This window comes from Myxocyprinus asiaticus, chromosome 6, assembly GCF_019703515.2.
Source record: "Myxocyprinus asiaticus isolate MX2 ecotype Aquarium Trade chromosome 6, UBuf_Myxa_2, whole genome shotgun sequence".
Classification (NCBI taxonomy): domain Eukaryota; kingdom Metazoa; phylum Chordata; class Actinopteri; order Cypriniformes; family Catostomidae; genus Myxocyprinus; species Myxocyprinus asiaticus.
The window spans coordinates 36,047,698-36,072,500 of NC_059349.1; the positions used below are offsets into that span (position 1 = coordinate 36,047,698).

Here is a 24,803-nt window from a genome sequence, read left to right on the forward strand (position 1 = left end):
ATGGAAAAATCAAACCGCCCAAAGAAAGTTCCCAACAGGCCTGCCAGGAGTTCAGACTCTTAGCCAATTAAATGTACTCCAGGTTCTTATGGTCTGTCCAGACCATAAAAGGTTCCTTTGCTCCCTCCAACCAGTGGCACCACACCTCCAAGGCCAGCTTAACCGGCAACAGCTCCCGATTGCCGATGTCATAGTTCCGTTCATCCTGTGAGAGATGGAGAGAGAAAAAGGCACAAGGCTGAGTCAAACCATCCGAAGGAGACTATTGTGAGAGGACTGCCCGATGCCTACCTCTGATGCATACACCTCCACCACGAAACGACGAGATGAGTAGGGAAAATGAGAATGGGTGCTGAGGTAAACAAGGATCTAAGCTTATCAAAGGCCTCCTGGGAATGGGCTGACCACAGAAACGGTTTCTTTCTGGAGGATAGATAGGGGTTTCAAATCTAAGGTGTAAAAACAAAATCTGCTCAGCAAGCACAGCTGACGCGCGGGGCTGAGGGGAATTTATCCATCCTGGAGACACCAGCGAGCTGACACATGGGAGAGGTGGAAACCAACAGACGATGAAGTGAATGGGAATCCAGGAGAACCAGTGCTGAAAGGTGAGCAGGGTGAGTCTGCTTGAAACAGGCAAAGAAGTCAATGAAGAGGAGGAATGACTGAGGGCTGCACAGAAAACACATGGAAACAAACCGAAGAGAGACCAAACAGTAACTAGGTAAGTCACAATACAATCTGGCACAAGACATCAAACACGAGAGAGTTATAAAGGGGAAGGGAAACAAGGGACAGGTGTGGCTGATCAGGATAATGAGCCCAACAAACTGCAAACACATGGGATAACAAACTAACAAAGACACGTGGGGAAAGCGGGAAGCACGACATAACAGAATGACTCGCCACCAGATCAACCAGAGATCCTGACACATTATGCCACAAATGCTGTCGATTGAGCTTGTATCGAACCCGGAATATTCCTTTAACCCAAAATATTTTATATATTTCATAACTGTATAATTCAGTGATTAAGTACTTCACAGATAACAGGTACTTTATCTTATTTGATACATTTTTATCTTTATTTGCAACTTGATAAACACAAACTAAAATGTAAAATTATTAATAACTAATAAACAAGTCTGACATTATTATAAAAATACACCTACTTTACATTATTGAGTTAAACACAAAAGACTTAAAATAGTACTACATTATAAATATGATTGGATAAGGTACTGTTGAAGGTGTTGTAAAATAAAGCATTAAACCACAACAGGCTATTCGCTACAGTGATTTCCCGCGGGATAAATGTATCACTAATAATAATCCAAATTATTTATTTATTTATTTATTTTTTTATTTTTTTTCACCAAGTAATATAGTTCATTATTCTTACTGCAATGTAGCAACTTGCAGATTTAATATAGAATGCACAGTGGGTTTATAGTCATTTTTTAGCTACTTGTAATGTGGCTTGTCCAATCAGAATTTTGATTCGGAACTATCAATTTTATTATAGGCGATACAGTATATACACGCAACCATTCATCTGTTAAATTCTTTATTAATGTACCAAGTTGTGCTGTTCCTTGGTAATTGTAAATAGATACACAGTCTCTATATTGGAAGCGATGGATGATGTGTCACACCGCAATGGCTTGAGGAAGTGCCCATCTATGGAATATTTTATTGAGTAGGCTATAGTGTTTTGCTAGGTGTATGATTTTTTCAATTGTGTTGTAAAACACATTTTTACTGTTGCATAGTATATACCGTTATATTGCACAGCTCTTATTCTCACCTATACCCTCTATTCTCTCACTATCAGTCTCTCTCTTTGTCTCTTTCAGCTCATTGGCATTTTCAGGCGTCATTTCTAGAGTTTGGGCGATATGATGGATCATGACTGGCCTTGCTCATCTGTCATTTTGTCTTTCATGCAGCGCTCTTTTGTATGGGGTCTGCTGCTTTAGGGTAGATTAACATTCACACAGACGTCTAAGTGGACAGTGACTGTGAAGGATTCACAATTCCCCTTTGAATCGAAAAAAAAAAATATCAGATCAATTTAAGATGTGTCTAGAACTGTCTAACAGTATTAAAGAGTAAAACTTGATGTCAAAATGAATCTGATAAAACTTGATTTTAACAGAATAAAATTGTCTCTGTGAGCCCCTTTGCAGTGCCCATGGTTGTGAAATATTTAGAGGGATTGTGCAGAAAACAGCACTCTTCCAATTGCAATGATTTTACCTGTGCTATTGTGTCTTAACTGCAGCTGTGAAACATAAAAGCCCATAATGCATACAAATTCAGCCATACATTTTCAGTGTAAGGATTTTACTATGCTTCAAAGCTTTGCAAAAAAGTTAATTGCATTTTAAGGAAAATTTGTAGTTTCTAGGTTGTGGTTCATACTGTGTTTATGTTATGGTGGTACACCATGGCAGAGCTCAGTAATATAGTTCACATACTTGTGTGATGTCCTCTTTGATTCTTCATGTTCCTTCCTCCTCCAGGCTCCAGATTCGTTCTGCTGCAGGGCAGCCAGTTGGATGCATCTGATTGGCTGAATCCAGCTCAGGTGCTGCTATACTACCAGCAGAATGCCAGTGGTCCTTGGGTCAATGATCTGTGTGGCCGTCGCCTCTTGGACCCCTGTGAGCACCAGTGTGACCCAGATTCAGGTACAGAGTCTCCCTAATGTGATTTCTTCTTCAGACAGCTCACATAAAAAGCCTGAGATGACCAATAGCACCAAAACACATACAGGTGCATCTCAATAAATTAGAATGTCGTGGAAAAGTTCATTTATTTCAGTAATTCAACTCAAATTGTGAAACTCGTGTATTAAATAAATTCAATGCTCACAGACTGAAGTAGTTTAAGTCTTTGGTTCTTTTAATTGTGATGATTTTGGCTCACATTTAACAAAAACCCACCAATTCACTATCTCAAAAAATTAGAATATGGTGACATGCCAATCAGCTAATCAACTCAAAACACCTGCAAAGGTTTCCTGAGCCTTCAAAATGGTCTCTCAGTTTGGTTCACTAGGCTACACAATCATGGGGAAGACTGCTGATCTGACAGTGGTCCAGAAGACAATCATTGACACCCTTCACAAGGAGGGTAAGCCACAAACATTCATTGCCAAAGAAGCTGGCTGTTCACAGAGTGCTATATCCAAGCATGTTAACAGAAAGTTGAGTGGAAGGAAAAAGTGTGAAAGAAAAAGATGCACAACCAACCGAGAGAACCGCAGCCTTATGATTGTCAAGCAAAATCGATTCAAGAATTTGGGTGAACTTCACAAGGAATGGACTGAGGCTGGGGTCAAGGCATCAAGAGCCACCACACACAGACATGTCAAGGGATTTGGCTACAGTTGTTGTATTCCTCTTGTTAAGCCACTCCTGAACCACAGACAATGTCAGAGGCGTCTTACCTGGGCTAAGGAGAAGAAGAACTGGACTGTTGCCCAGTGGTCCAAAGTCCTCTTTTCAGATGAGAGCAAGTTTTGTATTTCATTTGGAAACCAAGATCCTAGAGTCTGGAGGAAGGGTGGAGAAGCTCATAGCCCAAGTTGCTTGAAGTCCAGTGTTAAGTTTCCACAGTCTGTGATGATTTGGGGTGCAATGTCATCTGCTGGTGTTGGTCCATTGTGTTTTTTGAAAACCAAAGTCACTGCACCCGTTTACCAAGATATTTTGGAGCACTTCATGCTTCCTTCTGCTGACCAGCTTTTTAAAGATGCTGATTTCATTTTCCAGCAGGATTTGGCACCTGCCCACACTGCCAAAAGCACCAAAAGTTGGTTAAATGACCATGGTGTTGGTGTGCTTGACTGGCCAGCAAACTCACCAGACCTGAACCCCATAGAGAATCTATGAGGTATTGTCAAGAGGAAAATGAGAAACAAGAGACCAAAAAATGCAGATGAGCTGAAGGCCACTGTCAAAGAAACCTGGGCTTCCATACCACCTCGGCAGTGCCACAAACTGATCACCTCCATGCCACGCCGAATTGAGGCAGTAATTAAAGCAAAAGGAGCCTCTACCAAGTATTGAGTACATATACAGTAAATGAACATACTTTCCAGAAGGCCAACAATTCACTAAAAATGTTTTTTTTATTGGTCTTATGATGTATTCTAATTTTTTGAGATAGTGAATTGGTGGGTTTTTGTTAAATGTGAGCCAAAATCGTCACAATTAAAAGAACCAAAGACTTAAACTACTTCAGTCTGTGTGCATTTAATTTATTTAATACACAAGTTTCACAATTTGAGCTGAATTACTGAAATAAATGAACTTTTCCACGACATTCTAATTTATTGAGATGCACCTGTATGTTCCCTCTGGTTTTTGTTCTGGCTGAGAAAAACCTATTCCAGCTGGGCACACCCTTTGGCCACCTGAGCTGAAGCACTCCACGTAGGACCAACCTATTCTATAAAAAAAAAAAATAATAATATATATATATATATATATATATATATATATATTTAATCACATTTTGGTTGACCCATTCTGTGAGGGTGTTTCATTTTATACATTCCACAAAAAAAAAAAAAAAAAAAAAAAAGGCATATAAATTTTAGGCCAACTGTGCCAGGATAATAGTTATTTATTATTGGTAAGTTATCTAGAGGCTTGGGCCTCATTTATAAAGATGTTCATAGAATGATCTTAAATGTGAATGTACAACAATTTCCTTAATGTTCCTACGAACAATTTATAAAATGTCCGTACGCATGAAAAAATATTTCCTAAATGCATCCCACTTTAAAAAATGCAATTCTTCTTAAAATCATGCGCATGTGAACAAGCGCACAGATTCCACTTACAGAACGCCCACAGATATCATAATATGGTGAGACAGGATACAAGGAAAGCGCATGCGCAAGTTATTCTTGTGTTTACTCATTCATTCATATGGAGTGTTCTTGTGCAGTTGGCAAGGTTTTCTAAAAGAGTGAGTGCAGCTCCCGGTTTCTGCCCATATAATGTGGCCTGTTCAGCAACTCATCATTAGTTTTTCAATTTTATCATCAACAATAAATCAATTTATTGACCTCGTTAACTGTAAATCATTCCTCATTCGCACCATTCTTCAACCAATGTCCATATTGTTGACACACACAGGCGTGTGTGGGACTGGTGGGACATGTCCCTACCACTTTTTGAAATAGCCTTCGTCAAGTAAGTGTCTAATACATATGGAAAGAAATATCTCCAGTTCTTGAGTAGGAGTTTCCATTTTATTTGTGTGTGTTATAATAAGTGCCGATCCAGCGCTGGTTCATGATATACATCCACTGACATACAGATGCAATCTTTGTTTATTAAATTAAAAAGTTAGGGCTGGATTATAATCTGGATCTCCTTGTACTAAAGGTAATATCTTTTCCATGAGACCAATCTGTCAGACATTTCTAACAAAAGCTTACTGATTTATGTATTTATCCTAACAAAATTCTAGTACTGAGAGTGTTAGATGTACAGATCAATTACCATATTAATTATGGGAAATATCAATGGAGCACTTGATTTGGTCATGAAGAATGACTATTTTTCATAATAGCAAAAGATTATTTGACATTATCTTCACATAACCTAATCAATATTCATGAGTCCTCCTCCCCACCCCAATACTGTTCCCACTTTTTAAAACAAAGTGATGCCCATGATGCAAGTCCTTAATTCTGGTTTAAATGCTCTTTTACATATTATGTAATATGAATTGCCAACATGGCACTCGTGTTCTGTATAAACTACATACTTTCCTGCTCTTCTGCTCGCTCTTCCATTTATTGCACTGTATTCGTTTTAATTTATGTCCTCAACAACAGCAGACAAGAGGCTGAAGAATTAATAGATGAAAAGAAATTTCATAAATACTGATTTGTTCCTCACTTTTGACTTAGGATCAAATCCATGGAATTTAGGATCAAATCTGATCGTATGTTTTATAAATGAGGTAGTCCTTTTTCTTGAGAAAAAAAATAAATAAAAAGAAACATTGCCACACACTCTGAGGAAGACATTTAACATCCATGCACCTGTACATATGCGTTGTGAGAAGAAAATAATATTTAGTTATCGTAAAGTCCTTTTCACATTAAAATAAAGGAATCTTGTTAGAAATTATGACAGTTTAGACAATTTGTCCATCATTGTCATGTCTACATTGTCGCAGTTTGAAAAGAAATGTGTTTTTGCAACCTCAGAAGACTACAATAATTTGCCCTACTATAATTAGTCAGCATCTGTACCTAATTAATACAAAAATAATCTCTCATTTCCCCAACTGAAGGAGTGCCCATCCCACAGCCCATGCTGTGTAAAATTAATGCTTTCATCGAACTCCAGTTGTAACATAGCTTTATTTAAAGAGCATGAGTTAGTGAAGAGGGACTTAGCTCTGATTCATCTGTCGTATCATTTACAGATTTCTTTGAAGGTGTTTCTCTAGAGTGAGCACTATTAAGTAATGCATGCTAAGTTGAGCGAGAGCTGTGAGGACAGTAATGCTTGGCTATGAATCTTTGTAATGCAGGGTTTGGGATTACAGTGACCTGGATTTTAGTTATTATTTATTTTCTTTTTTTTTTTTTTTTTACTGTAGGCTGGGCCATAATTAGGCAGTGCAGGATCAAGTGGAATGCCTTAACCAAGGAGAGATAGGGTTTTCTGAGCCAAGGATGCGTTATAATATTTTTTATATAGGTTATGCGATTTTATCATTACAAGGCTCAACAAAGATGAGGGGCAACATTCTTCATCAACATGGTCTCTTGGCCATAAAGTAGATCCTCTGAAGTGTGCATATGAATGAGGAAAAAGGGCAAACCCCTTTATAATGGCAGTGTACTTCGCCTGTGTGGTGTGAGGGACTTTGTAATGTGTAAATGAGAGACTGGAAACTACATCCTTACATACAAGGACAATTGGATCTTAATTAGCAGGTGCACTCAAACTTTTGCTGCATGGAGCTTCAGAGCCTATAGAAAATCCACAGATTTTCCTCAAGAGTTTGGGTGTACATGGCAGACAAAAATTGGACTGAACTGCAAGCTTTATATTTGGAGAAAACCAAACACAGCACACCACCCAGAACATCCTATACCTACTGTGAAGCATGGTGGTGGCAACGTTATGTTGTGGGGGTGTTTCTCTTCAGCAGGGACTGGGCAATTGGTCAGGATTGAAGATAAAATGGATGCTGCCATGTACAACCAAATTCTTGTGGAAAATCTGTGGCCCTCTGCTAGACAACTGAAGATGGGCAGTTAGTTCACCTTTCAGCATGACAATGACCCTAAACACACAGCCAAAAAAATGACACAGTGGCTTAAGCATAGGAAGGTCAAAGTCCTTGAGTGGCCAAGTCAGAGCCCTGACCTAAATACAATAGAAAACCTGTGGATAGATTTGAAAAGAGCAGTCCATCACCGCTCACTCTGCAATTTGACTGAACTCAAACAATTCTGCAAGGAATAATGGGCAAATATTCCCCAATCTAGGTGTGCGAAGCTTTTTTTTTTTTTTTTTTTGGACATATCCAAACAGACTGGCTGTCAATAAAGCAAAAAGTAGCTCTACAAAGTATTACATACAGGGGTATGATCATTTTTCAAACACTTCTATTCTAGTTTTTCATCTTGTATCCATTTTTGGAACTGTTGCATTTTTTTTTTTTTTCATTACTTAAATGTTGTGAGGCAAAATTTGTAAATAAAGCTGGAATTTTTTTTTCTTAAAAAAATAAAAATAATAAATAAATAAATAAATAATAATAATAAAAAAAAAAAAAACAGGTTTTGATTTCAACCTGTAAAGTGACTATTCCAAAGGGGTGTGATGATTTTCTTTAGGCACTGTATTTATTGCAATAATACAGCTATTTACTTTTAGACATTTGGCAGATTATTTTATCAAAAGCAACTTAACATGCATTCAAGGTGTACATTTGATCAGTTTTGTTCTCTGGGAATCTAATACATGATCTTGGCTTTGCTATAGTTTGATTTTCCCTACCACTTTCAACTTATTGTAACTTCTGTGTTTACTTATTGTAACTTCTGTGTTTGAGGAGATTATTCCAGATTTTTTGTTCTCATTTTACAGCTAATGTTATTGTTAGACATATGGAGAAATACATGCACATCCCAAGCTGTGGATTTTCCTACAACTGCTATGCAGATGATATGCAGCTCTACCTGTCGTTCCAACCTGATGACCCTACTGTCTCAGCTCGTATCTCTGCCTGCCTCTCTGACATTTCGGCCTGGATGAAGGAACGCCACCTTCAGCTTAATCTTACCAAGACAGAAATTGTCGTGATCGTAGCCAACCCATCTGTTGACCATAACCTCACTATTCATCTTGGTTCAATTACACTAACACCAACCATAACAGTTAGGAACCTGGGAGTGGTGGTAGATGGCCAGCTTAATTTTACTGCCCACATCTCATCAACCGCCCGATCTTGCAGATTCGTGCTGTACATCAGGAAACTTGTTTCTACATCAGGAAATTTTCTGTCTGAATATGCTGCACAGCTCCTGGTCCAAGCTCTGGTCATGTCAAGACTGGACTACTGTAATGCTTTGTTGGTTGGCTCCCGGCTAATACAATTAAGCCACTGGAGATGGTCCAGCAGCGCGTCTGGTCTTCAATCAGCCAAAAAAGGCTCATGTCACTCCACTCTTGATTTCAATCCACTGGCTACATATATCTGCCCGCATCAAATTCAAGGTTTTGACTCTGGCATTCAGGACAGCCAGTGGAACCTCACCCACTTACTTCAGTTCACTTTAACAGGTCTATGTTCCAACTCACTCTCTGCGGTCTATGAACAAGCGACACCTAGTGGTCCCATCACAAAGAGGCTCAAAGTCTATTTCATGATCGTTCACTTTCTCTGTTCCACTGTGGTGGAATGACCTTTCAACCTTCACACGATTTGCTGATACCATCTCAACATTCAAGAACCAGCTGAAAACACATATGTTCTGCGAGCACTTAACCAATCCACAATAATTGCACTTTCTATTGAACTTGCACTTATTGTACAAAAAAAAATAAAAAAATAAAAATAAAAAAAATATATATATATATATATATATATATATATATATATATCTGTCTCTTTCTTCTGTGCCAGCGCCCATACTACACCAGCCATCTTGAAAACTTGGCAGTACAACACTGCAGATGTTGTTGAGCTTTGTATGACAAATTGCTTGCTATGTTCCTCATTTGTAAGTCGCTTTGGATAAAAGCATCTGCTAAATTACTAAATGTAAATGTAAAGTTGTGTACAGGTACAGGACACAATTCAGCAAACTTACAAATGACACTCAAAGCATTAATATCAGTGTGTGGACATTTACCTTTTTTCCTACAAGTATGATAAATGCAATGGGAGCATCTGTATGTACTAAATACAGTTAATTAGCGAATACTTGAACACAGGTGTGAGAATATGCCAACATTGTATTTCTGTTATTTTTATTTTATTTTATTTATCATATGTGTTCCTTATTTTACATTTTGTATTTTACCCCATGCTTTGATTTTTCACAACAGTCAACATTGTACAATAAATAATAGTGAAATATATTTTATAGTAGTATAATAGTACAATATTTAAAATTTCTATTTATTTCTTTATTTTGAGTAACTCTTCAGTTGTCCTGTTTTAGTAAGTCACAAAGGCTTTAACTCTTTATTGCACATATTGTGAATTGGTGTGTAAGGGTCCTGGCCAGAGCCATACAGTAGATCCAAATTGAGCAGTTTGTCAAATATTATGTTTTTGCACACCATATTAGAGTAGAAACCCTTTCCCTCTATGACAAAAAAAAAAAAAAAAAAAAAAAAAAAAAAATTATTACAACATTCATAACATCAGAATAAATATAAATTTTAACGATCAAATTTGAACATCCTCCAACTGCATTTTTTTTTTTCCCTCTGGCATATTTATTACAAAATAGCAGAAGTACAACACCCCATTACAATGAAAATTTCAGCCACATTGATGAATCATCTCTATGCAGTGGGTGGAAGTTTTTCTGTTTGCATCATCAATTTTAATGCTCCATTGCTGCATTTTGCACCTAAAGATTGCAAAAAAGTTTGTAAACCAAGATTGATCCATTAAGTTTTATAGTTCTTACTCTCAGGCAAAACATAGTAAACAGACGCCCAGGTACAGTACATCTAAAAGAATGGTGATACATTTCCTTTTTAGGCATCTCTCCTTTTAGGCATCTCTTCATCTGCGTCAGGAATCAATCCAACGTTGCTATCATTTGTTGAAAAGTTCCTCCCGTGTACATGCATGATTCAAAAGAGGAGCTCCACTGGGCTTTGAAAAGTGAATTTTCCAAGCCTAAATGAATCACAAGTTGACTGTTGGGAACTCTGCCTTGCTTTCCTCACAAATTACATCTAAAAGATGAGGTCTTGTTACTGCCACAGTTCAGTAATTGCATTGTGCTTTTTGTATGACGCATTCTTAATGAAAGGCTTGGTATGTGTGTGGGCAGACTAGGTGGCGGAGGATATTCATGGAAAACGGTAAGACAGTCTCAATCAAACAGGAGAAGGAGATACTGATAAATAATCAGTATGAGGAGCGACAATAACTACAGTTCTGCGTGCTTTTAAATAGGCTGTGAATCAGAGGCACGGAGGCTGTGTAAAGCTGAGCAGAGAATTGGAATGATAATAGGTCTCTTGGAGCTCCTATTCACCTCTCTCACTCCCATCTGGCTTCAGGGTGCATTTATTAAACAAGAACACGTGATGTTGTGTCTCAGGCTTACCTGATCCTTGCACTTTTGTTTCATTAATTTGACTGAATAATAGATCCCCTGCAGACTCTCTCTGGGGTCATGACAAGAGAAGAATAACTCAGGATATAAAAACGTCATTAATAAGTAATTCAACACAGTCACTCTCTCTGTCTAAATCCAACTGTAGTGATTTTTTTTTTTTTTTTACAACACACACAAAATATAAATTACCTGGAAGAGTCAGTAGTGTTTCCTGTAGGGTTATTGCCACTAAAATCCTAACATATTACACCTCTTGCGCTTTTTCATAGAAGAGGTCAATACTTAATTGATCGCACAAAGTTGTTGAGTTGATGTCAAGTAATTAGTTCTGCTTTTTGTGTCCTGAAATGCGAATACTGTAACATTTGATATCTTAGTCAAAATAAATGATTTGATTCTAATTAAAATTATATAATTTGTTCTGGTCCTCTAATCTGAGTGGACAAGATGTGTTTTATGAGTGTTGATATTTATGCTGCCTTCAAATACGTATGGGAAGCTCCTACTGTACGTCCGAGTTGGGCATTTGTTATTACGACTTAAGCTGCAAACAAAATACAAAGGAAGCCAAACTGAGACAAATACACAATGAACAATGACAAAAGCTTTTATTTTTTCTCTGTTGTACCAGTTGATAAGAATAAGTGAATACACCAGCATCACTTTTACATACTATATTATTTATTAATGCATGGTATTTGACAAATTGTTATTTTTAATTTGCATAAAAGACTAGTCTAGACTGGAACAATAGTTCACTATAAGATAAGTCATATATAATAATTAATATTATTGAAATAAAGCACTGAAATGGAATAGTTTTGCGAAATCATTAACTGCAGTCTACTGATATTCAGTACAGCAACACTCTTGCTTGTGTGATATTACATATAAGGCAAAACAATCCCTTTGATTCATGTTAAGAATGTAGATTTTGGACACTAAATGCCTTACTTGTATACAAAATCCTGTTTCTACATATAGTTTGTGAAAAGATTAATTCTAAGGCATCTATTTCTTATGCATACAGCACTGAGCTGAGTGCCAGCTGGATATTCTTAGTGATCAGTCAATCACAGAGCCACTGGGTGCATGTTTTCTGACAAAATTGCCATTTACCACCCAGAGTCATAAAGGCTCCCTGCGTCTTATTTGAATTGGTAAAACGCTATTATTACCTGCTGTACAAGTTTTAATTTCAGTTTTACAAATTACTTTGACTAAACTGGAACAGTTAACTGTACAAATGATAAAACTCTTAGCAGTCTTATTTTTGGTCTATATGCTAATGGTCAGTAATATATTTATTTGCGTGTTTTTGACCATTAAATGGGAATGATTTAAACAGCACAATTTTTTTTTTTTTTTTTTTTTCACAGACCATTATCAATCTATTGAGTGGAATTACAAAATGAAAGCATATAAACATATGTTTAGAAGATTGGTTACATCACCAGTAAGTTTATTTAAAGTTACAGATGACTGTTTTAACAGAGTACAGTTGCAACACTGTGAATATTTCCCTTCTAATGCAAGTTTGAACTTACATTATTAGTTTGCACATTCACATTAGCATCCTCTCTCTGTGTGGAAAATTAGAAGAACATATTCCACATTGATGAGAAATTATTAGAGAACATCTGTTCTCTAAATGTTCTTACTCTTTCATTTTGGATAAATCATTATTCCTGACAAGGAAACTTGTTGTAATTAATTATTTTGATTTACTGACATTTAAAATATGTGTCACTGAGAAAATCAGGGAATCATGCATTTTATTCAGTCAGAGAGCATAGAGAAGATTCCACTTCTGTCAGCCAAGAACAGAAAACTGAGGCTGCAGTTGGCCTTCCATTTGTGTACCTCAGCAGAAATCCAGATTTGTCAGACCAGGTGATGCTTTTCCAATCGTCTAGTCGTCCAGTTTTAGAGAGCCTGTGCCCACTGCAGCCTCAGTTTCCTGTACTTAAAAGGTTATCCCATGTGACTCTACCCTCTGGACCAATTTAGTTGCTTAGGAGACCTGGCAGGAGTCACTCAGCACGCCCTGGATTCAAACTCATGACTCCAGGGGTGGTAGTTAGCGTCAATACTCGCTGGCAGTGTGTGACATGCAGACTGCTGTGTGCCTCGTAGCCAGCGCACCAGGCCATCACGTAACCTCCCCCAATGCTCTTATGAGCGTCGAACGGTCAATCAGGAACAAGTCGACTGCCCAACTATAGGGACAGGCAGCCCAGCTGAGGCCTCTTTTCCCTCTTTTTTCTCCCCAAAAAGAGTGGAATTTTGTTAACGGACTGGGATCCGCAAGTGTCCACATCGGAGGGGGGGTGTCACTCCCAAGGGGAAGACACCGTGGAACCCAGCAGGGGGTGGCACGTCCTGAGCTTGATATGCCATAGCGATGGCGTCAATGACCCAGTTGGCAATCCTCTGTTTGGAGACAGCGCTTCCTTTCCGCTGTCCACCAAAGCAGACAAAGAGCTGCTCGGAGCTTCTAAAGCTCTGCATGTGATCCAAATAGATGCGTAAAGCTTGCACCGGACACAGCAACACCAAGGCTGGGTCTGCCTCATCCTGGGGCAGCGTTTGCAGGTTCACCACCTGATCCCTAAAAGGGGTCGTGGGAACCTTGGGCACATAGCCCGGTCGGGGTCTCAGGATCACGTGAGAGTAACCTGGACTGAACTCCAGGCACGATTCACTGACAGAGAACACTTGCAAGTCCCCTACCCTCATGATGGAACTGAGCGCAGTCAGGTGGGCAGTCTTGAAAGAGAGTGCCTTAAGCTCAGCTGACTCCAAGGGCTCAAAGGGAGCTCCCCATAGACCCTGATGGACTACAGAGAGGTCCCATGGGGGAACGAGGCACGGTCTAGAGGGGTTCAACCTTCTAGACACCACTTCAAGGCATACAGGTGCCTCGTAGAGGGAGCCCTAGCCTGAGTGATCGTGTTTACCACCGCAGGCGGTAGGCCACTTAAGTCCTCCGCGTCCTGTCCAAGGGCCAGATGTGGAGATTCCAGAGGTCTGGTCATGGGTGCCAGATGGTGCCCCGTCCCTGAGAAAGAAGGTCCTTCCTCAGGGGAATTTGCCAGGGGGGAGCTGTTGCGAGGAGCATGAGATCCGAGAACCATGTCTGGGTGGGCCTGTAGGGTGCTACTAGGATGACTTGCTCCCCATCCTCCCTGACCTTGCACAGGGTCTGTGCAAGTAGGCTCACTGGGGGAAATGCATACTTGTGTAGTCCAGGGGGCCAGCTGTGTGCCAACGCATCTATACCAAGAGGTACCTCGGTCAGGGCATACCAAAGCGGGCAGTGGGAGGATTCCCGGGAAGCAAACAGGTCTACCTGTGCTTGACCGAATCGACTCCAAATCAGCTGGACCACCTGAGGGTGGAGTCTCTACTCTCCCCTGAGGGTAACCTGGCATGACAGCGCGTCCGCTGCGGTGTTGAGGTTGCCCGGGATGTGAGTGGCTCGTAGTGACTTGAGGCACTGCTGACTCCAGAGGAGGAGACGGCGGGTGAGTTGAGTACTGCCAACAACTCTAGGCAGTTGATGTGCCAATGCAGCCACGGGCCAGCCCAAGAGCATACGGTGCCCAGGCCCGTCTTGGAGGCATCTGTTGTAACCACGACGCACCAGGAGACCTGCTCTAGGGGAACCCCTGCCTGTAGAAATGCCAGGTCAGTCCAAGGGCTGAAGAGGTGGTGACAGACCGGTGTGATGGTCACGCGATGTGTCCCGCAGCACCATGCCCATCTCGGGACTCGAGTCCGAAGCCAGTGCTGAAGCGGTCTCATATGCATCAACCTGAGCGGTGTGGCTGCCAGTGAGGATGCCATATGCCCCAGGAGCCTCTGAAAGTGTTTCAGTGGAACCATGTGTTCTCCGTCTGAACGCCTTCAGACAGTTCAGCACCGACTGTGCGCGCTCGTTTGTTAGGTGCGATGTCATCGAGACTGAGTCCAACTCCAGACCGAGAAAATAGATGCTCTGAACTGGGGAGAACTTGTTCTTTTCCCAGTTGACCCGAGGCCCCAGTCAGCTGAGGTGCCGGAGCACAAGGTCCCTGTGTGCACATAGCAACTCTTGAGAGTGAGCTAAGATCAGCCAGTCGTCGAGATAGTTGAGAATGCAGATGCCCACGACCTTCATGAAGACACGAGGGGACAAGGACAGGCCGAAGGGGAGGGCCTTGTACTGGTACGCCTGGCCCTCAAAGGCAAACCACAGGAAGGGTCTGTGTCGAGGTAGGACCAAGACATGGAAGTACGCGTCCTTCAGGTCTACCGCCGCGAACCAATCTTGATGTCGGATGCTCGCTAGAATGTGTTTTTGCGTCAGCATCTTGAACGGGAGTCTGTGCATGGCCCGGTTCAGTACTCGCAGGTCCAGGATTGGTCGCAACCCACCGCCTTTCTTTGGTACGATGAAGTAAGGGCTGTAGAACCCTTTCCTCATCTCGGCTGGAGGGACAGACTCTATCGTGCCCTTGCGCAGGAGGGTCGCAATCTCTGCACGCAAGGTAGCGGCATTTTTGCCCTTCACCGAGGTGAAGCGGACGCTGCTGAACCTGGGCGGGCGCCTGGCGAACTGAATCAAGTCGGACGGTCCGGGTCAGCCATTGCGACGGGTTGGAAAGCGCGAGCCATATGCCCAAACTCCGGGCGAGGGGGACCAAGGGAATGATCAGCCCATCTGGCACCAACAATCATGCCATGGTCAAAATCACTGAGATCACATTTTTCCCCCATTCTGATGGCTGATGTGAACATTAAATGAAGCTCCAGACCAGTGTTCATTTTTCCAGTTTTTTGTTTTGGTCATAGTTTAAGTTGAAAATGTCCTGTAAAATTAGTCAATATTTTGTCTTGTCATATTCATTAATTTTAGTCAGTTTTACTCTGATGAAAACGACATATCTTTGTCAACAAAAAATATATTGTTTAGTTGATGATGACGTGCAAAATGGACAAAAAAAGTGTGTCAAAATGTAACAGCAAACTTTAATCAAATATTCAAACATTTAGGAAAACAAATAATAATAAAAAAAATCCATGTAAACATGTATCAAACATATACATACTGTCCTTGTTGTGAAAAACTTGATCTCCTGAAATAATAATGAATAGTCAGAAGTATTAGCTACTTTGATGCTTTAGAGACTTATTAATTTTCTGTGAAAGGATATTGCATCGCTTGTTGCAAGTTTTTTACGGAAAGAGCGTATCATAACAAATTAAAAACATAAGTTACGCAACACAAATTGTGCATGTTCTGACTAGAGCATCATTTAGTTTAAGTTAACCCTGTTCATTCACTTCACTGTGCAGATGTATGTTGTTATATTACATATACAGTATGTTGTGAATATCATGATAAATAGGATGCGTTTGAATGAGGTATTTACCCTGTTTTGAAGCGGTTCATTATGTCGGTGTTCAGCGCGTTCAACTCACGCTGCTCGAGCGGAGAAATGTCCAATATACTGGAGTAACTATGAGATGAATCCATATCTAATATCTTCTTCTATATACAGTTTCTCAAGATGTTTCTTCTTCTGTTTATATCTTGTACTGTTAATATCTTGCAATATAAATTTTATCTCGTCATATTTTCATCAACAGTATGCTTTATTGAAATCGCTTAATTATCGTTCATGATGCGCCTTTTCGTCTCATCTTCGTTATCGTAGACGAAGTCAAAAAACCTTTCGTCAACGAGTGTTTACATCAGTGATTTCGTTGACGAGATTAACACTGTTCCTGACCCATATATGCGTGATTTTATACATTACGCTGCTGCCACACAATTGGCTGATTAGATAATCGCATGAATAAGTAGATGTACAGGTGTACCTAATAAAGTGGCCGGTGAATGTATGTACTGTATGTATGTATACTGTAGATAGATAGATAGATAGATAGATAGAACATAATACAGTTGAAATTATTTTGCTAAATAGATTTAATCCAAAAATATGATTGTAAATGTGTATTTTTGTTTGTTTGCATGTGTGTGCATGTGACAGGATGCCTGGTATCAGGGTTAGGAAAACCAAGAGAGATTTCCATCTGATGTGTTCGAAGTGATACATAATAATTGTGGAAAATAGGAACAATGTATGCAGGTTTTTGACATTTATTTTGTTGGATGAAGGCATCTCATGGCATGCTGATTGTGGCCAGTATTTTTGCAGAACAGCAAAAAGTATAAGTGTTACAACTGTACACGGTCCACCCTTATAACCTGATCCTGACCCTGATCAGTGTATATATATATATATATATATATACACACACACACACACACACACACATATATATATATATATATATATATATATATATATATATATATATATATATATATATATATATATATATATATACAAACAAAGCCAAAGCAGTATCAAATGCTTTGTGTCTCGAAGCAACGTTTTAGACTCTGTACTAAAAAGTTCACTTAACTTTATCTTTAGGTGCCTAAAGTACCTAATAATAAAAAATAAAAAATAAAACACTGATGTCATCCAAGCATATTGATGACTGCTGCTTTGTACAAAAGAAATAGGTGACATGTCAGCACATAGTCATCTGTTTTCCTTGGCCATTTTCATACTTTCTTTTCCCTCTCAAAACACATTTATTTCCCCACGTTTTCATGTTTTCTAACTCCAGCCCTCTCCCCGTGCCCCCTCGCTCATCTGTTATCAGAGTGGGTTGCTCCTTCTCAGGGTGCAGCTTCATCAGTCCCATGAATCCAAATCATGAGCGACATGCCTGCGGTACACCCTGACAAGAGCAATCAGCCGATCCCCAATGACTGGACCTGTCTGGGCCATTAACACTACTGAGGATGGCTGACACAGGGAATCTGCTGTGCATGCATATATGCTTTAACACACAGAACAGCACCCACATACTGCATTGCACGTTCATAGAATCATTATATCGATGTAAACATGACAGTGAGGTCATTCGCTCTTGACTCTAATGAGGGTGAATTGATATCAGCCATTATGATGACTCAAAAAGAGCTTTATACTATAAACATACTGTAATGAATCTGACAACATAGACAGCATACAATTATTGAGAAAACATATCCTGGCTTGTGAAAGACATATGAACATATTATAAATAATAATAATAATAATAATAATAAAGATAACATTGGTACGGTAACCACTTGTTTTGTACACCGTATGTGATGATTTAGTTAAAGGAATGGTTTTTACATTAAAATTATTTCTTAATTTAGTCACTCCCATGTTGTTCCAAACCCATATGACTTTCGTTTTATGCAGAACACAAAGGAATATTGTTTAATGAACATTGCGTACATCTTTTTTAATACAATGGTAGATAGTGGATATTGCCTCACTTAAAGTATCCAAAATATGATTAAAGTAGTCCATGCAACCTCTGAAACATATTTCAGATCTTTTGAAGCTGTATAATTGCTGAGAGACAGCCCGATATTTAAGTATATTTTTCTGTGAAAATAGACATATTTTTGTTGAGACCATATTACATTTCTGTATTGTCAGAGGGGCTAGACTTGGTTGGTAAAACGACAGTAAACTGACGTGTACAATACCATTCTATATCTGTCCTTTAGTAGTGACATATAACAATTACTGTTCAGCACTTATTATCCTATTTAATTATTTCCTGCATTTGTCTTATTGATAATGAGGATTTAAATGTACTTTATGTCTGATTTCAGGAGAATGTCTCTGTTTTGATGGCTACATGAAGGACCCTGTTCACAAGCATCTATGCATTCGCAATGAGTGGGGCCCAAATCAGGGGTAAGTGCCACTAGAATCGTATATATTCAACCAAAGCACTACAACAAACAGGGATCTATCACCTAGAGAACTGGCATGCTGTGTTGCTATTGTACAAATGTCTCCAGTGCTGATAGCCAGCCAGGTGTTATGTGCTGTGGGGAAATTAAATTGGCTTGTTTGGATTAATAAGCATTTTTTGCATTATGCTCTTGCTCCGGGATTGGAAAAGTGATTTGTGCCATGAAGCTCTGGGCCATTTTAGATTTGTTTAAAAATTATTTACATTTCGGTATACCAATGAGATGCTTGTATTGCCCATTGTTTTATATATATATATATATACACATATGAGGATGGTTCACCTAAAAAAAAAAAAAAAAAAAAACACTTTACTTACCTTTACGTCATTCCAAGCCTGTATGACTTTCATTTCTCCATGGATCATAAAAGAAGATGTTCAGCAGAATGTCTAGCAGAATTATATATATATATATATATATATATATATATACAGGTGCATCTCAATAAATTAGAATGTCGTGGAAAAGTTCATTTATTTCAGTAATTCAACTCAAATTGTGAAACTCGTGTATTAAATAAATTCAATGCACACAGACTGAAGTAGTTTAAGTCTTTGGTTCTTTTAATTGTGATGATTTTGGCTCACATTTAACAAAAACCCACCAATTCACTGTCTCAAAAAATTAGAATACATCATAAGACCAATAAAAAAAAACATTTTTAGTGAATTGTTGGCCTTCTGTAAAGTATGTTCATTTACTGTATATGTACTCAATACTTGGTAGGGGCTCCTTTTGCTTTAATTACTGCCTCAATTCGGCGTGGCATGGAGGTGATCAGTTTGTGGCACTGCTGAGGTGGTATGGAAGCCCAGGTTTCTTTGACAGTGGCCTTCAGCTCATCTGCATTTTTTGGTCTCTTGTTTCTCATTTTCCTCTTGACAATACCCCATAGATTCTCTATGGGGTTCAGGTCTGGTGAGTTTGCTGGCCAGTCAAGCACACCAACACCATGGTCATTTAACCAACTTTTGGTGCTTTTGGCAGTGTGGGCAGGTGCCAAATCCTGCTGGAAAATGAAATCAGCATCTTTAAAAAGCTGGTCAGCAGAAGGAAGCATGAAGTGCTCCAAAATTTCTTGGTAAATGGGTGCAGTGACTTTGGTTTTCAAAAAAACACAATGGACCAACACCAGCAGATGACATTGCACCCCAGATCATCACAGACTGTGGAAACTTAACACTGGACTTCAAGCAACTTGGGCTATGAGCTTCTCCACCCTTCCTCCAGACTCTAGGACCTTGGTTTCCAAATGAAATACAAAACTTGCTCTCATCTGAAAAGAGGACTTTGGACCACTGGGCAACAGCCCAGTTCTTCTTCTCCTTAGCCCAGGTAAGACGCCTCTGATGTTGTCTGTGGTTCAGGAGTGGCTTAACAAGAGGAATACGACAACTGTAGCCAAATTCCTTGACACGTCTGTGTGTGGTGGCTCTTGATGCCTTGACCCCAGCCTCAGTCCATTCCTTGTGAAGTTCACCCAAATTCTTGAATCGATTTTGCTTGACAATCCTCATAAGGCTGCGGTTCTCTCGGTTGGTTGTGCATCTTTTTCTTCCACACTTTTTCCTTCCACTCAACTTTCTGTTAACATGCTTGGATACAGCACTCTGTGAACAGCCAGCTTCTTTGGCAATGAATGTTTGTGGCTTACCCTCCTTGTGAAGGGTGTCAATGATTGTCTTCTGGACAACTGTCAAATCAGCAGTCTTCCCCATGATTGTGTAGCCTAGTGAACCAAACTGAGAGACCATTTTGAAGGCTCAGGAAATCTTTGCAGGTGTTTTGAGTTAATTAGCTGATTGGCATGTCACCATATTCTAATTTTATGAGATAGTGAATTGGTGGGTTATTGTTAAATGTGAGCCAAAATCATCACAATTAAAAGAACCAAAGACTTAAACTACTTCAGTATGTGTGCATTGAATTTATTTAATACACGAGTTTCACAATTTGAGTTGAATTACTGAAATAAATGAACTTTTCCACGACATTCTAATTTATTGAGATGCACCTGTATATAAGACCCATCTTTTCTAATTTTGTGTTCCATGGGAAAAAATGAAAGAAAAAAGTTTGGAACAAAATAACCCTTAAAGGGATAGTTCACCCAAAATTTACTCACCCTCATGCAGTGGTGGTTCTAGCTTGTATGGCACCCCCCTTCTGCACTGCCCATGTTGCCCATGCCTAAATCCGCCACTGCCCTCATGCCATCCCAGATGTGTATGACTTTCTTTCTTCTGCTGAACACAAACAAAGATTTTTAGAAGAATATTTCAGCTCTGTATGTCCTTTGCAAATGAATGGTGGCCAGACCTTTGAAGCTCGAAAAATCACATAATGGCGGCATAAAAGTAATTCCTAAAAAGACTCCAGTGGTGTAATATATATCTTCTGATGAAATCTAATCACTTTGGGTGAGAAACAGATCAATATTTAAATCCATTTAAATCCATTACCATAAATATCCACTTATAAATCTATACTTTTACTTTCACTTTCAGAATGTGAAAGTAAAAGTGGAGACTTACAGTAAAAAGGACTTAAATATTCTCATTCACACTTATCACATCACTTATGAAGATATGAATTTAACTACTGGACGTATATGGATTACCTTTATGCTGCCTTTATGTGATTTTTGAACTATGCCTTTAACAGTAAGTGATTCACCCAGGAACCGCAATAAAAATTATCACTGTGAGAATAATTATTCTGATATATAGTTATTTTTCTTTAGAACTTTTGTTGATTCTATTAGATATTTGAGCAAAAATTCATTTATGATTCTCCCAAAATGAAAATGTTGTTGTTCATGTTGTTCCAGATACATTTGACTTTCTTTCTTCTGAAGATCAAAAAAGGCGATGTTAGGCAGAATTTTAGCCTCACTTTCCTATACAATGAAAGTGAATGGTGAAAGGTTTGGAACAACATGAGGGTAAGAAAATGATGACAGACTATTCATTTTTGGATGAACTATCCCTTTAACTGCATCTGAATAGATAATGTCTTTTAACTGATGCAAAAATTTGAATATACATAACCAAATTTCTGTTTATTATGTCAACAAATAGATAAATTAAACAAAAACACATGAGAATGGCACAATATAATAAAATGTTTTGTTCTAAAACTGCTTTCAACAATCCAGAATTAACGAAAGCATTTAAATGTTAGGAGTACAAGTTTCTAATCACGGAAAGACTTGCGTTTAAGATGTTTGAAGTTAATTAGACCATCCCTGAGGAGATTTTCACATGCTCATCTGGGTTTGAGGCTGTCACTCTGGAGCAGTTTGATTAAGACTTGGAGGTGAGGAAATACTTGGCATTTTAATTGGGAGGGAGATGGGAGTGATGACGGTTGGTGAGATGGATCCGATAATTAGAAATCAAACTGGAACAATCAGGAAGATTGCTTTAAGGGAGTGGAATAGTGCTGGATGTGCTTGTTCCTTTTCTGCCATGCTGTGATGGTATAAACAGTTTTTAATTGAGTCTAACACTTTGTAGAGGAAAGAAAGTCTAGTGCCAAATGCTCTTAAAAGTGTCAAAGTGCCAAAATTTGTATTAAACTGTTCCTTGTAAATGCTTAATTTTATTTGAAAGAAAATCAAAGATGTTTGGAACAAAATGAGGGTGAGTAAATTATTATGGAATTTTCATTTTTGGATTAACTATCCCTTTACTATTGAACAAGAATGTCGGCTTAGTGGCCAGCACATGTGCTTCAGACACATCAAGCCCTGGTGCTCAAATGGAAGTTGAGAGTTTGAGTCTTGTCCTGGTCCCATTTTTCCCTCCTGACTCTAATTAATTCATTTTATTTATTTATCACACATTATACATTTTGCACATATACAGTGAAAATCTTTTTTTTTTCTTTTTTTTTTCTTTTTTTTTTTTTTTCACATATCCCAGCTAAAATGGGGTCAGAGCGCAGGGTCAGCCATGATACGGCACCCCTGGAGCAGATAGAGTCAAGGGCCTTGCTCAAGGAACTCTATGGAACTTTTGCATGACAAATGTGGTAGGACAAACGTTAATGTTTATACAGTAGTATACAGGTACTCTATGTGGGATGAAGTGTTTTAAGGCTGCGACTGCTCCTTTGCTGTGAGTAACAGCTTACTTAGAGAGACATCAGCTCTTTGTCTCCTCTCTTATACCGCAGTGACAGCCACTGTCCCCACAGCTGCCTCTCTGCATTAATCTCTATCAGCTCACATTGCTCTCAGAGCTTTGGGTAAATACACACTTCAAGTCACGCTCATGTCTATGTGGAGATGCCACTCTTAGGTCACAGTTGTTACAAAGAGCACGTTTTGGAGTAAATTCTCTTATTTTAATTTTTCAAACGTAACTAGTGTGATTTGACAATTCAAGAAACTCCCTTTTATAACAGGGTTATGCTTTCATCATAAAGTCATGTGATTTTAAAGGACAGGTGGCTTAGTGAGGACTGGACCAGTTTAACAATGAATGAAATGTGTTTTATTTATTTTTATTTTTTACTTTAAACATGAATTATTTATGTTGTTTTTGATTTATTTCCTTTCTGTTTTACAGCCCGTGGCCCTACACAATTTTCCAACGTGGCTTTGACTTGGTGATGGGAGAGCAGCCATCTGATCGCATTTTCAGGTAAGAAAACAGACCAAATGCTTTATTTGTATTGTAAGGCCTGTGAAAGGAGCCTCAGCTAAAGCATCCCAATCCATATCTTGCTATACCATTCCAAATGTGTGCGTGTCCTATATATCAGTTACTAAATATAGATTAGTCCTGCCAGTGGATTAATAAACATTTGTGTAATTAATTAGCTCTTACTATATGCTGATTAATTAATTGTTTTAACTACATATAATTGCATACAAGTTTTTGCTGAAAAGCCTCCAAATGAAGATAATTCAAAGACACCACATTACTGTTGCAGACCTGTAATGCATTGATTGGCATTACAAAACGTGGCTTAATTAGTCAATATAATGTTTGTTTTCCGTGCTACTTACAGTACATGTTGTTTTCCGTGCTACTTACATTACATGTACAGGCCTTTTTTACATGACGTTATTTTTAATGATTAACCCTTAAATGCATGGGAATTTCACCAAATACTCTTACATATTCGGGTCTTTAGAGACCCAGCACTTATATCTATCTATCACAAATGGATCTACAAATTCCCAGATAGTGTAACATTTTCAAAATATTTTCAAGACAATTAGAAAATAATAGAATATAATATATTTTGATATATTTTTCTGTTTTATTTTTCATTTATCAAAGAGATAATGCAACAAATCAGGACAAATCTAGAACATGATTAATTTCTTTCACACTGAAATTTCATGAGACACAACTGACAGACAAAAGCATACTGAGCTACAAATAACACATAAAATAGACATAATCTACACAAGTATTTTCTCATAAGTTTAAATAGATGCACTGTTTACATAATTTCAGTAGTACAAACAAATGACAATAGTCATATCATACTGTTCATGTGTTGTACTTGTTATAGTTTACTTTCATGCTGTTTCTTCATCAAATAACAATTTCAAATGTAAATCAAGTCAATCACTGAAACAACAGCGCCACATTGTGTAACAAATAGCATGTGTAATATGTATGTGTACATGCATATAGAATACTGATAATTCACCATTGTTGATAATTCATTGCTGCACAGAAAATCAGTCTTACATGCCTAGGGTCTCTAGTGACCCTATACACTTTAGGTACTTAAAAGGAATTCTTTCATAATTTACTCACCCTCATGCCATCTCAGATGTGTGACTTTCGTTCTTCTGCTGAACACAAATGAAGATTTTTAGAAAATATCTCAGCTCTGTAGGTCCATAAAATGCAAGTGAATGGGTGCCAACATTTTGACGCTCCAAAAAGCACATAAAGGCAGCATTAACGTAATCCATACGACTCCAGTGATTAGGTCCATATCTTCAGAATCGATATGATAGGTGTGGGTGAGAAAAAGATCAATATTTATGTCAATTTTTGCTAGAAATTCTTCTCTCTACCCAGTAGGGGG

The 24,803-nt window shown here is 38.7% G+C and overlaps 1 protein-coding gene across 4 annotated transcripts in view; it reads left to right on the forward strand.

Annotated features, from left to right (window-relative positions):
• LOC127442213 (astrotactin-1-like) overlaps positions 1 to 24,803 on the forward strand; it is a 481,722-nt gene that overhangs the window by 148,173 nt on the left and 308,746 nt on the right. For all 4 annotated transcript variants that reach the window (XM_051700073.1, XM_051700074.1, XM_051700076.1 and 1 more), the window contains 3 exons: positions 2,526 to 2,693; positions 18,597 to 18,681; positions 23,318 to 23,392. In XM_051700073.1, coding sequence (XP_051556033.1) covers positions 2,526 to 2,693; positions 18,597 to 18,681; positions 23,318 to 23,392 — 328 coding nt within the window. The remainder of the gene's footprint in view (positions 1 to 2,525; positions 2,694 to 18,596; positions 18,682 to 23,317; positions 23,393 to 24,803) is intronic.